At 39.9% G+C, this 15,536-nt stretch overlaps 1 protein-coding gene across 1 annotated transcript in view; it reads left to right on the forward strand.

Annotated features, from left to right (window-relative positions):
- Window positions 1-15,536, forward strand: part of dcst1 (DC-STAMP domain containing 1) — a 75,193-nt gene that overhangs the window by 42,004 nt on the left and 17,653 nt on the right. The window contains exons 3-8 of the mRNA XM_028796197.2: window positions 584-658; window positions 921-1,049; window positions 6,684-6,823; window positions 7,042-7,294; window positions 13,758-13,901; window positions 14,092-14,213. Coding sequence (XP_028652030.2) covers window positions 584-658; window positions 921-1,049; window positions 6,684-6,823; window positions 7,042-7,294; window positions 13,758-13,901; window positions 14,092-14,213 — 863 coding nt within the window. The remainder of the gene's footprint in view (window positions 1-583; window positions 659-920; window positions 1,050-6,683; window positions 6,824-7,041; window positions 7,295-13,757; window positions 13,902-14,091; window positions 14,214-15,536) is intronic.

The raw sequence follows: 15,536 nt of genomic DNA on the forward strand, positions 1-15,536 counted from the left end.
CTGGCCTGCGGTTTCACGTAACAGTTTGGGTCCTTCCGTGGCTCCCTAAATGCGCGTGCGTGACACTCTTTAAAACTGCTTCATTTCTGTGTTGCCATTATCTCAACCAAGTTCTGTTTCTTCAGGTCACTTCCCCAAAACTGCTTCTATGATATTAGCTGCACAACAAGGAGTTACTCCTCCTAGTTTCTCACTTTTAGTGATAAAACACCACAGCAGGAAACAATCATTCTATTTAGGCTGCCTCTGGAGCACTAAATAAGCCTCTTGCTTTCCTTGTGCCTAATCCTTACCTACTTTAAAAAAGTATTCCATTAGACAACTCATCACTTGAATCAGAGAGAATCTTTCTTATTGACACTGAACGCCCCAGTCATTATTGTACTATTGGCACTTTTTAGAGACAATTGTGGTTGTAACCCTTTCTAAACATCCTTGTGCTTGTTGGCAGTAATTGTGTGTCTGTCTGTGTGTTCTTCTCACATGGGACATGCATTCCATTGCTTTGTCGCTATGTATTTTTGATATGGAATTTGCATATCTTGACTATATGTTTGAATTCTAACCAGTTTATCCTTTGTAGGATTGTACTTTGCATTCATCCATCATCTTCCTCTTTATGAACATCAGAAAATCTACTCATTGTTTTCTCTGGCTGGTGAGTTATGTCAGAAGCATGATAGTATGCCATCTTAATTATGACTTCCATGTCCTAGAATAACACCCAGTTGTGTCTTTGTTCCCTTCTCTGTCTCTCTTTCCTTCCCACTTTTCTTCATTCTTTTGTCTCTCTCTCTTTCTCTCATTCTTTCATCCACTTACATTCTGAACTAGGGGCCTTTGTGCCCAAGTTTCACTCTTGATGCCATTTAAAATGATGTTCAATCAGTCATTCTCATTTTTTTCCTCCCTCTTCTTAGCGGTCAGCGGTCTGGGCTTTGGCATGTCGCCGAGGTTCAGATGCTCATTGCTGATGATTGTCCCCAACACCATCAGTGGACATGGACGAGCATACATTATGTTCTTTGTCGTAACAGGACTTTATAAAGGTGGGTAATATTGTGTAGCAGGGGATCACAATATGGAGGAGGAGGAGACATCAGTCTCCCAATCCTTGCAGTTGATTTTCATTGACCTGTAAAGGGCGCAGAGCCAGCCACTCTTGTCATTTTTCCTCTTCTGTTGGCTACCATCTATGAGATTAACACAAGGCGCAGCAGAGCAGTGTCAGCTCAGACCTTAGCACTTGATGGTCAAAGAGATGGGCACTGGCAAGAATATTATTAAAAGAGTGTAAAAAATGTTCATAAGCTCATTATTTCCTGTTCTCCTAACATTACCAATATAAAGTCAAGATGTAATGAAATCCTAAATACTTCTTTCAGTAACATTTAAAGGAAATTGGTTCCATCTCTCTCTTAATTCACTGGTACTTCCATGTTCTTGACAAAGAACTTATTTGAAGTAACAGCTGACATACAGTACATCTTATAATAGACTTCATAATCCATAATATTTCTGTTGTTTTACTTTTGAAGCTATATATACTTAACTTGAAAATAAATAACTTCTTTAATGTTCCCTTATAGCTCATAACTTATCATTCTGCACTCGGCCTAGTAGTGCTCTGAGCTTTCTATAGAGATGGCACATGGTTTGTGTAAGATATATAGGTGTGGCCTCACAAGTGCATTATACAGTTTACGTACAACATATCTTGACTTGTACTCTGAACAGCAACTTGCAATCTGTTAGCAATCTTAACTATGGCTGACCTGGAATGTATTTTGAAATGTGCCTTGTGATGCACTGATGCCATAGTCTGGGCTGATTCCTGATTTGGGCTTAATGCTGCCAGGGTAGTTTTCACCACTTCATCACTCTGAATTGGATAAAATACATATAAAACATATAACTTATGATAGGAAATGGCTGATTAGATGGTACAACCTTTCATTAATGAAAAGGTGAGTTCTCCAAGACTCAACAAGTGTTTCTTCCTCAGTAAATAATGTTGTGTTGGTCCATCCATCCAGTTTCAGACATCACATACTAGTACATCACATGACACACCTAGGCTCTTACCCACACTAGGCCAAATTAGAGTTAGAGCTTTAGAAATATTGTGATAAGAACAGAGCATTCAGCCTAACTAGCTTGCCCATCCTATTTGCCTAGATTGGCCAAAATAACATCAAGTTGAGAGTTGAAAGTCCCTAAAATCCTAATCTCCACCACCCTACTTGGTAATTTATTCCATGTAACTATAGTTGTTTCAGTGAAAAAAAACCTTCTAACATTTATGCAAAATTTACTCTTAACAAGTTTTTAACAATGTCCTTGCATTCTTGTTGTAGAATTTATTTTAAAGTAACAATTGGAACCTATCGTGCTAATTCCTTTCACAATTTTAAACACTTCAATCATGTCCCTTCTTAATCTCTGCTTTCTTAAGCTCTTAAGGTCCTTCAGTCTCTCTTCACAGCTTCATAGCTCATACCTCTCAGTCTGGAATCAGCGTAATTGCTCTTCTTTGGTCTTTCTCCATCTCTGCTATGTCTCTTTTTGTAATATGGAGACACAAAACTGAACACAGTACTCCAGGTGAGGCCTCACTAGCATGTTATGTACTCCCTTGACTTGTACTTGTGGCCACTAGGGGGCAGCACCAAGCAAGACACAATTCCACAACACACGGTTCCTGGTTAAAATAAAAATATTTATTAAACAAAGACACCTTCACATGTTTTGAAGCCAGTCCAACACTGTGCCATGCAATAGTAATAATTTCCCATCTCTCTCCCATTCTGCCTTGCTGAGCATTGTCCACTGCCTTGCAACTCAGACTTGCCTGTATAAGGCAGAGCAGCTCCATATATCTGGTACCCGGGAGTACTTCTGGTGTTGCCATATTGCACATAAGCACTTCTTATGTAAGCATAAGCACATAAGCACCCAAGGACCCCAACAAGGTTGCTCTTGTGCTCTACAATTCCCAGGCAACGCTGCGGGTGTCAATGTTGGGAGCAATCCAAAGGAATACTGCCACCTACTGCACTGGGGTATGAATTGTTCATTCATCCAGACTGGGATCGTCCCAGAAGGGTTGCGTCTCCACCACCTGTAGTATATGTTGTATACAAAACATTGAAATACGTTCTCGGCAGTTATCTAATCAACAAAAATCAACAGATAAAATATTCTGGGGCAAGAAATGCATGTGTACAACTTGCCTTATTTTCTAAACCAGTTGTGCCAAATCAGGATAACAAGATTAATAAGATGTTTTAGGTGCAGCTATTGATAAACATGAGAATTGTTAATGGAGTGGTGGCTCTGAGGCTAGGGATCTGCATTGGCAATTGGAAGGTTGCTGGTTCGAATCCCGTAAATGCCAACAGGGACTCTGCTGTGTTGGGTCCTTGAGCAAGGCCCTTAACCTGCAATTGTTGAGCGCTTTGAGTAGTGAGAAAAGTGCTATATAAATGCAAAGAATTATTATTTGTTGATGTCCTGCAGAGTTCATTAAACAGTTTGAAATGAATGTAAAGGTGAGCTCATTCTACAATATTTCACATCACAGTCACATTCAGCCACACTCTGACTGAGAGATGCTTGAAAAGGAATTTTAAACTAATAACTAAAAACCTAAAGGGTTATCTTCCCATAATGAATGGCATGATACACATGCCAGTTTTCAGCAGACAATTTCACAGATGTGCTGTTTATGGGAGGTCACTGCTCTCAAAACATAACATAAATGCACATCTGACAGGGATCATTTAGGTTTAAGAATAAGCCTTCTGAAGAAGTGTTTTAAAAAGATCAGGCCAAATTTGTCTTTGAGTTGCTGCAATGTCACACATGGCACAGACCGAAAACCACTTTTGAACAGAAGTACTTTATTTCAACTGCAAAGCATGGTGGTAGAAGCATTATGGTTTTGGGCTGCTTTAGGGCGTAGGCAGCTTGCTATTATTGAGTTAATTATGAATTCCAAAATGCGTCATAGAATACTTGACCTGAAAATCAGTGCGTCTGTCAGAATACTGACAATGAGCCAAAAATGAATCTTGTAATGGGACAATAGATTAAATATTTGAGTATGCCCACGTCAGGAGCCCATTATTTATTTTGTTTTAGCATTCCATTCTTTTATTTTTTGAAAAACATTATTTTGGTGATAGTCTGTTTTTGTCGCTATTTTCATGGGTGCTGCAATTTTGTGTTTTGGGTTGCTGCAATTTGCTGTATTCACATGCTATCAGACAGACGGTAAATACGAGTTTCCAAGTTGGAGCTTCCATGTAAACACTTTACGACTGCGGAGTTACATGTCGGACAATTCCGAAAAAACAAAGCTACCCAAATTCTCTGAATTGTGACGTAATGCTGATCTTTCACCTTAGTCAATTACATAAGACAAATAAATTTAACTTGTGTAGTCAGAAATGCAATTTTTGGAGTGAAGTGATTCACATTTAATACATTTATTTTCACAAAAAAAAAGTTTATCTTGAATTGCTTTTTTTACAGACCAAGTAACAAATTAACAGCGACATCATGTTTGTAAATTCACATAAGTGCACTGAAGTGGGAAGGCACAACCTCAGAACTCAGAGCTCTAAATTCTCTGGTAGAATGTGAACACAACAATACTGTGTGGTTGGTGACAACATTGTCGTGATATATAAAGATGGCTATTTGCTGTACATGTGTCTGAAAATACTTGTTCAACTTTGTCTGACTTTACTCTGATTTTGATCCCTTCTACCTAGAAATTGATTTGGCATCTTGTGTATTGACCTGTCTTTGGTCTCCAATATTATAATCTTAGTGAATGGTTTGCCATGCTGGACAAAGAAAGAAAAATCTACTGAGGACATGGAGAAAGGCAGAAAGTGTGAGACAACGAGTAGTCTTTAAACAAACTAGGGTCAAAAGGTCAAAAAGGAAACTTGAAAAATTATTGTTAATTGTCTTAGCATTTGCCAAGATGTTTGCCAACATTTCCAAACTTTTAATCAAGAGTAGAAGTCAAAATGAAGCAAGCAAAAGGTCCAAACTATAGCTTTTACTGCTTAGTCTTCCAACCACATGTTGCACCACCAACCAGGGCTGGCTCTAGGCATAAGCTAAGTAGGCACTGGCCTTGGGGCACCAAAACATTTTATCATATGTGATTGCAAGGGTGTCAGTCTCCAAAGTCCCCCCCTTGTTGACGTGTTATGCAATCGTGAGGGCAGTGATCTTCCTTGCTTGACAACTTCATGGGGGGTGATTTTTGGCCAAATGTATCCAACTTTGCCTAGGAGTGCATTGTACCTTTGAGGTGGCCCTGCCACCAAGTTTTATAATGATGCCATGGTAATGTCATGTGTTGTGCTGACATCAGTCGTGTAGCCAGCAATGGATGATGTGGTTATAAACAATGGCCACAACCATGAAAATCAAGTCCCAAATTGTGACCCTAGAAATAAAAGCACATACATATGGGTTCAATGACGTTTACAAATTAACAATAAATTTCATGATAAGAAACGCTAAATAAATAGAATCAACCTCGTGTTGACCAAACAAAACTATCACTTCTACTTTATCCCCAAGAAAGACCTTATTTTATATCTCTTCTGCTCAAAAAATATTTCTTTCAGTCCACACTGTCTCAACAGTCCATATTGTGATGGCCCAAAAATGTGAAGTGGACAGGTTTGGAATATCTAGATCAGAGTCCACAGCTAAATGATCTTTAAATTATCTGAACGTGTGGCATAAAGTGTGCAGAACTCCATCAGCTACAGCACATACAGTATAAAACAGTTATTTATGGAGGAGTGGACAAAGAATCCTCCCCTAGTATCACGCATGTGCATCAGAGGATCTCCTTACGGGCGTGATCATGGTATGTGACAACCCACCAGGGTGAATTGGGGAGCCGCCACTAACATTTTTTTCTCCTTTCTGTTCTGAGACACTGCCCAGTGACAGCACTTAGCCCCGCCCCTTCCTATTCATCCACTATAAGAACCTGGCTGCCTTTAAGACGACATCTTACTGGATGGAGCTCCTGTGAAACGACCTTTATTTCTGGTGCCAAGAGACGAATATCTTTTTCCTATGTTTTGCCTAAAGAAATGCTGTGCAATACCAAGAGACCTTTCTTTAGTTGGACTTTCAATGGAACAGTCCGGTTGGTGTCCCAACTTTCATCCTTCTGCTACCTGTCATTCCTGCAACTGGCCACAGTAGATACTGACTAGAAAGGCTTTCATGAACTGGTTTTAGCCAAAAAAGGACAGTATCAATGGTGACATTTGCAGAACACCTGCCCTTTTCTTATTAGGAAATTACATATCTGCTGATCTTACCCTAATACAGTGATAGCACATGTCCATGTTTACAGGTGTCACATGGTCCAACGCATTTCATGTTATGTATTTTCTCACTGTGCTCTCTTCTATGGCAGCTCCTTAATGACTTCACCTTGTGATAGGTCACCCTTAACATGGCCTGGTGTGTATCAACCCTTTCTTTTGGTTCACTTTTCAGAGTATTGATGTTTACATCATTTCGATGGACTGCACTGAAATGCCTTTACCTAGCTTTAACATGTAGAATTCATAGAATAAGTGAAATGAATATACTGAAAAATGTAATAATGTTTTGTCCTTTGTGTTCAACAGGTCCACTCGCAAACATCAACCACAATATACGGGATGTTGCATTCTCAATGGGATGTACAGCAGAGCTAGCTGTCAACCACACTAAAATGATGTTTAAAATGGTGCAGGCCCCCGTATTGCAGATTGTTAATGAAATGGTGGTGAGTAGAACCAGGGGCTGCCACTTAACCTGATTATTCACAAGTATAAAGGTAATTTCCATGGATGCAGGATTGACTACATTTGTAAGATGGCAAGGCATCATGGATAGAGTAACAACAACTACACAGGGCAAGAAAGTTTCTTTTGGTGATAGGGGAATGTCTGAAATAGTGAAATGTAAATTTTGTCCAAACTTTCAAGTATCTTGTTCTTTCAGAAAGGGAACAAGGAATTTGAAGAAGAGGTGAAAGACATCAAGAAGGAATTCAAAGGTGTTAACCAACAAGTTTTGGGAAACTATGGAATGAATGCACAGAGCACAACCCCTTTTACTCAGAAAGTGGTGACCACAATATCCACCACTAGACAAGTGTTTGGTAACTATGGGCTGACAGCAGGGACCATACCCCCAGTTACACTGAAGAACACTCAGGAGAAGTTTAGCTATAAAACCAAGATGCGTTGTGAGTGTGAGTATCTGCAGTGCTGCTACTAGGGAGCAGGTAGATTGTAGAAACTGAAGATTGACTGCTAGGTGTGTAGCACATTTAAAGGAATATTGCACCCAAATAGTATAATTCTTTTAATATGTTACTTGCCCTATCTGGTTTGTATTTGATATTCAAAGAAGAAACATTTAATCTCATGTTTTCATGGAGAATGATGATAACAATGTTCCTGATACAGTGGACTTCAGTGGGGGCCAGCACTAAATAACAAGCAATATCAGAACCTCCATATAAAAATGTAGGTTACTGGTATTACATATTCCATATGGTTCCTGCCTTGTGCCCTGTGTTGGCTGGGATTGGCTCCAGCAGACCCCCGTGACCCTGTGTTCAGATTCAGCGGGTTGGAAAATGGATGGACATATCAGGTATCCATTCATATGCTCACAAACAAGAATGAGCTTTTGAACTGAAGCCCATTCATTCATTGGTCAGGAGCACTGACCAGTAGCATCTCATTCCTTGGCTAACATAGCACTTCAGATCATCAACAGTACAGAGTGTGGTCTGAAACAGGAGTAAAATTAGAGAATAAAAGTTACAAAAAAAGTAAGTGAAAACATCAGGTGGAAAGTATGCATTGCATTTAGATTCAAGATTATCTGGATTGGCAGATAATCTAGAATCCATTTAATCATTACAAAGAGAAAGCATACAGGCTTGGACAGATTTGTGACAAATGGGAATTTAAAGGAAGTAAATGTAAAGTATGACACATAGGAAGTAAAAATGTTAGGTTTGAATACACAAAGGGAGGTAAGAAAATTGAAAGTACGCCTTATGAGAAGGATTTAGGAGTCAGTGACCTCATCACTATCAACTTCCAGACAGTGTTCAGAAGCCATTAAAAAGGCTAAAAGAATGTTAAGTTATATAGCACGATGTGTGGAGTACAAGGCCAAGGAGGTTATTCTCAAGCTTTATAATGCACTGGTGAGTCCTCATCTGGAGAGTACTATGTGCAGTTTTTGTCTCCAGTTAACACAAAGGACATAGCTGAGATAGAAAAAGTCCAAGAAAAAGGCTAGCTAGGCTGATTCCAGGGCCACAGAAGATGAGTTATGAAGAAAGATTAAAAGAGCTGAGCCTTGTCAGTTGAAGTAAAAGAAAATTAACAGGAGACATGACTGAAATGTTTAAAATTATGAAGGGAATTAGTACAGTGGATTGAGACTGTTACTTTAAGATGAGGTCATCGAGAACGCAGGGACATAGTCTGTTAAGGGTAAGTTTCACACAAACATTAGGAGATTTTTCTTTACACGTAGAACCATAGACACATGGAATAAGTTGCCAAGTAGTGTGGTAGACAGTAGGACTTTAGGGACCTTCAAAACTAGACTTGATGTTATATTAGAAGAATTAAGTGGATAGGACTGACGAGCTTTGTTGTTCTGAATGGCCTGTTCTCATCTAGATTGTTCAATATGCTTCAACATATAACCCACTCTCACCTCGGAGTACTGCACCCTCCACCCATCCTTCTGCTGATACCACCATAGGAGAGAGTCAACCCCAAACCACAATTACAGCAGCCCAGGTAAGCAGAGAGCTGAGGAGACTTTGTGCCAGCAAAGCAGTGGGTCCAGATGGAGTATCGCCACAACTGCTGAAGGCCTGTGCGTTGGAGCTGGGGAGTCCTCTGTAGCGCATCTTCAACCTGAGCCTGGAACAGAGGAGAGTTCCGAGGCTTTGGAAAACATCTTGCATCACCCCAGTCCCAAAGGTATCACATCCTAGTGAACTGAATGACTTCCGGCCTGTCGCTCTGACGTCACATGTGTTGAAGACCATGGAGCGGCTGCTGTTTCACCACCTGAGGCCACAGGTCCGTCATGCCCTCGACCCTCTGCAGTTCGCATACCAGGAGAAAGTGGGAGCAGAGGATGCCATCATCAACATGCTACACCGATCCCTCTCCCACTTGGACAGAGGCAGTGGTGCTGTAAGAATTATGTTTCTCGACTTCTCTAGCACCTTCAACACCATCCAACCTCTGCTCCTTAGGGACAAGCTGACAGAGATGGGAGTAGATTCATACCTGGTAGCATGGATCATGGACTATCCTACAGACAGACCTCAGTATGTGCGTCTTGGGAACTGCAGGTCTGACATTGTGATCAGCAACACAGGAGCGCCGCAGGGGACTGTACTTTCTCCGGTCCTGTTCAGCCTATATACATCGGACTTCCAATACAACCCGGAGTCCTGCCACATGCAGAAGTACGCTGACGACACTGCTATCGTGGGCTGCATCAGGAGTGGGCAGGAGGAGGAGTATAGGGATCTAATCAAGGACTTTGTTAAATGGTGCGACTCAAACCACCTATACCTGAACACCAGCAAAACCAAGAAGCTGGTGGTGGATTTTAGGAGGCCCATACCCCTCAAGTAACCTGTGATCATCAGAGGTGACTGTGTGCAGATGGTGCAGACCTGTAAATACCTGGGAATGCAGCTGGATGATAAATTAGACTGGACTACCAATACTGATGCTCTGTGTAAGAAAGGACAGAGCCGACTATACTTCCTTAGAAGGCTGGCGTCCTTCAACATCTGCAATAAGATGCTGCAGATGTTCTACTGGACGGTTATGGCAAGCGCCCTCTTCTACGCGGTGGTGTGCTGGGGAGGCAGCATAAAGAAGAGGGACACCTCACGCCTGGACAAACTGGTGAGGAAGGCAGGCTCTATTGCAGGCACGGTGCTAGACAGTTTGACATCTGTGGCAGAGCGACAGGCACTGAGCAGGCTCCTGCATCCACTAAACAGTATCATCTCTAGACAAAGGAGCAGCTTCAGTGACAGACTGCTGTCACTTTCCTGCTCCACTGACAGACTGAGGAGATCGTTCCTCCCCCACACTATGCGACTCTTCAATACCACCCAGGGGTGGTAAACGTTAACATTATACAAAGTTATTGTCTGTTTTTACCTGCATTATTATCAATCTTTAATTTAATATTGTTTTTTATCAGTATACTGCTGCTGGAGTATGTGAATTTCCCCTTGGGATTAATAAAGTATCTATCTATCTAACAAGCAAAAGTTCAATTCAGTTGTGCAGTTTCACAACCTATTGAAGAAAAACTCAATAAAGCAATAGAGTATTGTGTTTTAACAACCAGTGAATGATGGCAGGTCTTCATCCCATTTTAAACGCAATACTCTTTCATTCACAAGAGAATTTTCTGTAAATGGTTTATTTAAGAATGTTGCACCCAAAATGCATTTGAGACATTGTGAGCATACGACTGGATAGCTTGTGGTGAAGTGAAGGTTCATGGCAGGGCTGGTTTTTAAATAAAAATGTTACAGTTTGGGCTCTGAAGATGCACTTGTTTTTGCATCCCCTTTCACATGAATGTGCAGTTGGTTCCAATTTCCTCATTGACATTTCACGAGTTGTAATTAGGACACTGTGCCCACGGAGGTATGAAGTCAGAGTGAGGGATAAGGGAGAACAGAATAAAGGAAAGGAGTGGAGGAAGGCAAATTGGGGTGTTTGAGGCAGTGTGGTGGTAGTGAGAAGGGCAGTCAGTGGCCCCATGAAGAAGAGAAGGGAACATTGCTCCTGAGGTGTTCTCTTACAGGGATCCCATAGATGCCAGAAACGGTTTAGATGTAAAAGTGCCAATTTTGAGCATTATGGCAGATGCTGTAGGAGGCAGTTGAGACAAAAGCTGGAGGATGGGACCACATCTGCTGGTGTCTCCACCGGCTGAGGACACCAGTAGTTTGTGCTGGGGAGATGGAGAGCCGAAGACGTGCTGGGCTGGTAGAGTGTGCGAAATAAAAAGAAGCCAGATGTCTGCACGGTTTTATTCTGGATTTTCCTTAGCGGATTTGTTTATTTATTACTATTTTTAACCTTTATGCCAGAACACTTGTTTTTATGGATTATTAAATAATTTTTGAGGACAATTTACTGTTTGGACACTATTATTATTAAAAGCACTTTCACATTTGTACCTTACCCTTGCTTGTTTTGTGTCCTCATTGCCTGGCTCATCTCAGTACATGACTATCAGTGGTCCTGGGTTCAAGAGATCATTTCTACTGCAGACTATCACATACCTGACATATCGATTATGTAACAGAAGTTGACATTTTTTTTGTGGACATTTATGTGTTATCTAATATGTTCAGTGTGAGCCCCCTTGACATATATTGTATCAGGAACCTATCCATTTTCCATGAAAACATGAGATTATAAATTTTTCTTGACTGTCTCTACAAAAAACATGGTAAGTAACAGATAAAAACATTATTATTTTTGGTAGTCCTTTAAAACATTAGGATTTTATTTAAGTTGTTTTTTCACAATCATCGTGTGCCAGTTTTTGTTACAGACACTGCAGGACTGATAAGTGAAGTTGTACTAGCTAATTTTATAAATAAAGTGCTGAGTGAAGCTGTACTAGGTAATTTTATAAATAAAACATCTGCCTGAGTGGTTTAAAATTGCTACCATCACGGAAGTTGTCCAAATGTGGAACAGAAGGCGAGTTTGTCCTCTTCTAAGCCATAAAGCTTCCTACTTTCATAAAATATGCATTCTTTGATTTAGAGGGGAGTTATTAACAAAAATAGGAAGACACAAATAATTTTATTTCAGATTTTTGGCACTGTCTTTTCCATGGGAAGACTACAAGTTCTCCATTCATGGAGATGAGTGAGGGTAGAGTTTTCATGTATACTGTGTGTGACAATCACAATGGAGCTGGTTAAAAGCGTTTTGTGGAAGAAAATCACCAACAATCTTGAAATAGAATCAGTGCCTGTAGCAGTTTAGCACAAAGTAGATCTATCGGTACAACAGAGTGCATCTGCACATAGCCAGAGTGAGAAAACGTAATGAAAGAATTGCATGGTTTTGCTTTCTGACAGCCCATTTAGTAATCTCGACACCTTGATCCAATGGCTAGTGGTGCTTTGATCAGATGTAATTACCCATTATTTCTTAGGCAGGTTACATTATTAACTTATTACTAGCCTGATAGGCAATATGATCAATAGGAAAGACAGGACATCCCATGTTACAAATGTTTGTATCAAATGGAAGAAATTTTGTAAGGTCTGTCTGTTAGGAGCTTGCAGGACTAGTAGCAGGGGATGATGATAAGGTCATTTTACAGAACATGTTACTAATAATTCAGCAAGGACAATACCAGAATCAAAACCAGAAAATGAAGCATGAGTCAAAACCCATAATTCTTTCCCAGTGTCCTATCACAGTAAAGGTGTGCTTGGCAAAGAGGGAGAAGCACAAAATAATGGAGCAGGAGATGAAGAAGAAGAACAACAGAGGACAAGTCTTAACTGGGCCAGAGTCTAAATTAAAAGAAAAAAACAATTAGCTAAAAATAAGAACACGGACCAAAAATCAAAGTCGAAATAAACATGCCAAATGTGTTGACTAAGTGAGATTCTTTTTGCTAGCTAGCCTAAAGAGATTTAGAATGAGATTTTTTCCACAAACTTAGATGTAAACTGAAGCTCAACACCCTCCTTTATACCAAAATCATGACTACTTTGATCTTCGTAGCTTTCAGTGGTCACAGGCTAGCAGTGGTCTCAATGGTAAACAATGCCTGTTCAAGCCACATCGAGACATTCCTTGTATGCTTTTGGGCTATACAAGAAATGAATTGTCTCCGCCATCAACAACAAAAAGGCACAAAGTGGTGGCATGAAATGATATAAAATAAAACTTTGAAAATGTGGAAAATATTTGTTTGAGCTTAAGCATAAAGCCTTTCACAAAGTATTTCCCATGACTGAGTCAAAGTTCTGACACTTTATTATGCACACTGCAGCCTTCTATAGCTCAGCTGTGTCAATGTCATGACTTGCACTTGCACGCATTGCAAAAAGGCCAAAAAACAATCAAAACAACAAGAAATAGTAATTAACACATTACAACAAAACAAAATTGTTTGAAACTTAATGAAAGCAGTCCATTTAGTCTTTCTGGCCTTGATTGAATCATCCATTTTGTATTTTTGTGAAAACACTTTGGATAAGCACTTCATTAATATGTGTGTAATCTCAGAACATGAATTAAAATACAGGAACCTTCTGTGTTTTGAAGAAGGGCATATTTTGTAAGTTTTCGGGCTTTAGTTTCATGTTTGGACTTGTGCCCTATTGACCACAATTATATGCTGCGCAAGAAGACAAAGTCTATTTATAAAATTACTAAATACGGCTTTGCTTAACAAAGCACATGCCTGTGGCTAACAACAGCATGCCACAATTGTAAAAAAAAAATAAAGAAAAAGAAAACAAAACTAGCACTTTCATTAACTAATTAGCCAGAGCACTTTAATTAGATCCCATATTGTAGAGGCTGAAATGTCTCTTGCCCAGTTGCTACTGCATTCTTCAATACCTTCAGTCTAACACTTGTTTTCTCTTGCAGTTGTTGTGGACGAATCTGTTCAACGGTGCAAGGACTGGTTTCATCGGAAGTGGGTGGAATGTAACGAAAAGATTGTGTTGCCATTGATCAGTCATCTGCTGTGCCTCCCCATGACCTTCTCCTTTGCATGTGAAATATTTAGATGTAAGACTGTGTGTCCACTATCTCTGTGATCTATGATAGTCATCTTTAGTCCATGCCTTTCATTTAAAGATGCAGCAGCTCCTTGTGCAAGCAATGTCTACTTATAGAAAGTGAGCTTGAAATAGGCATGGACATCTCTGCTTTTCCGCAGACATTTTTCACACTCTTTTACTGTTGTTGTATTTTTCAGTGGCAACTGGCTGGTGCAAGGATAAGATTCCTATTGACCCAAACTTTGGGGAGACATTTGATCGCTTTTCTTCATCAGTGAACAATATGGATAAGGGCTTCAGCTCATCCATGATGGTCCAGGTGTGTGGGTTTTCCTTACCTTAAACACTGGATCTCTTGTGGTGGTGAGCTTTAACTTCTCTCACTGTCCATTTTCTTAAAAGATCATGTATGGTCTTCTACTGAATTGCTTTGTTGATAAATATTTTGTACATTCTCATTGTAATGAAGTCTTATGTACTGTGATGGCATCTTAACCTTGTGTAACATTACATCCCTATTCAAATGGAGGTTATTGCAAATCAGCATGATCTCACAGTTGGATTACCAAGTGAAAGGGGAGATAAATCATCCAACTGAGTCTGTACACCATTGAATGAAATTATAGACAGGAATCATAGTTAAAATATAGATAATTTTTTGTTATTCTTACAAACTGGTGATGACAGAGCTGGTAGAAGCCTGCATCTACATTTTATGTTTTAGTTTGCAGGCAGCTGACTGGCCTAGAATTTCAGTGAGCACATCTATTACACACGGCGAGATGAGCTGTTCTGTAATTGTGTGTACTTTCTTATATTTGGCAATTCAATGTGCAACGAGACAATGCCCTGAGTTCCTGCTGGCTTCTTGTACAAACATGCTAGAACGTTTGCGTGAAGCCTCAATATTTTCATTTTTTCATTAAAAATTTTGATTGATTTACTTCTGCAAGTTGCATGCTTTCCAAATGTCTTTATAGCTGAAGGCTTCAAGATTTCTTTTGTACCACATTACAGATAAAACACATCAGCCATTACTTTGCTGCGCTTCATGTTAAAAGTAAATCTATACCTTTGAAAATCTGGGTTGTATCTTGTTTGGTTCAGGTTTTTTGGGATTAATCATGTGAGGCTGATATGGAATTAAAAGAATTCAGAGTCGATGACACTATGGGGCATTTTAGGAACTTCTCCATGTTTGTTGGTGTTCTTAGTGAAGCATGTGGTGTTACAGGCTATCAGTTGCTCGTAAATTGACTTGTGTCAGTTGTTTCAACTCCCCAGTATGCAGGGAAAAAAAAGTCCCTTTGTTTGGGTGCAGGACTGAAATCTGCAATCTGTAGCACCCTAAAACATTAAACACTACTCATTTTTTTGTTTAAACTTAAGTTAACGACCTTTTGTGGTTGAGAAACCCTGAGCTGGGACACACAGTATTATGCGGTTCCTCTCTCCTAGCAAGGCAGGCAAGACGACAAAGTTTATATATGCAGTGAATATTACTCCTTATCTGAGGTCTGTTCCTTAACGTATTATTGGCCCCTAAGAAACATTTCATTTCCAGGAATCTAGTACTTGTGTCATAAAAAAGCAACTCCTACATGTTGACTGTGTGATTTCAGAAGCTGCATAAAAAAAAAAA

This window comes from Erpetoichthys calabaricus, chromosome 3, assembly GCF_900747795.2.
Source record: "Erpetoichthys calabaricus chromosome 3, fErpCal1.3, whole genome shotgun sequence".
Classification (NCBI taxonomy): Eukaryota; Metazoa; Chordata; class Cladistia; order Polypteriformes; family Polypteridae; genus Erpetoichthys; species Erpetoichthys calabaricus.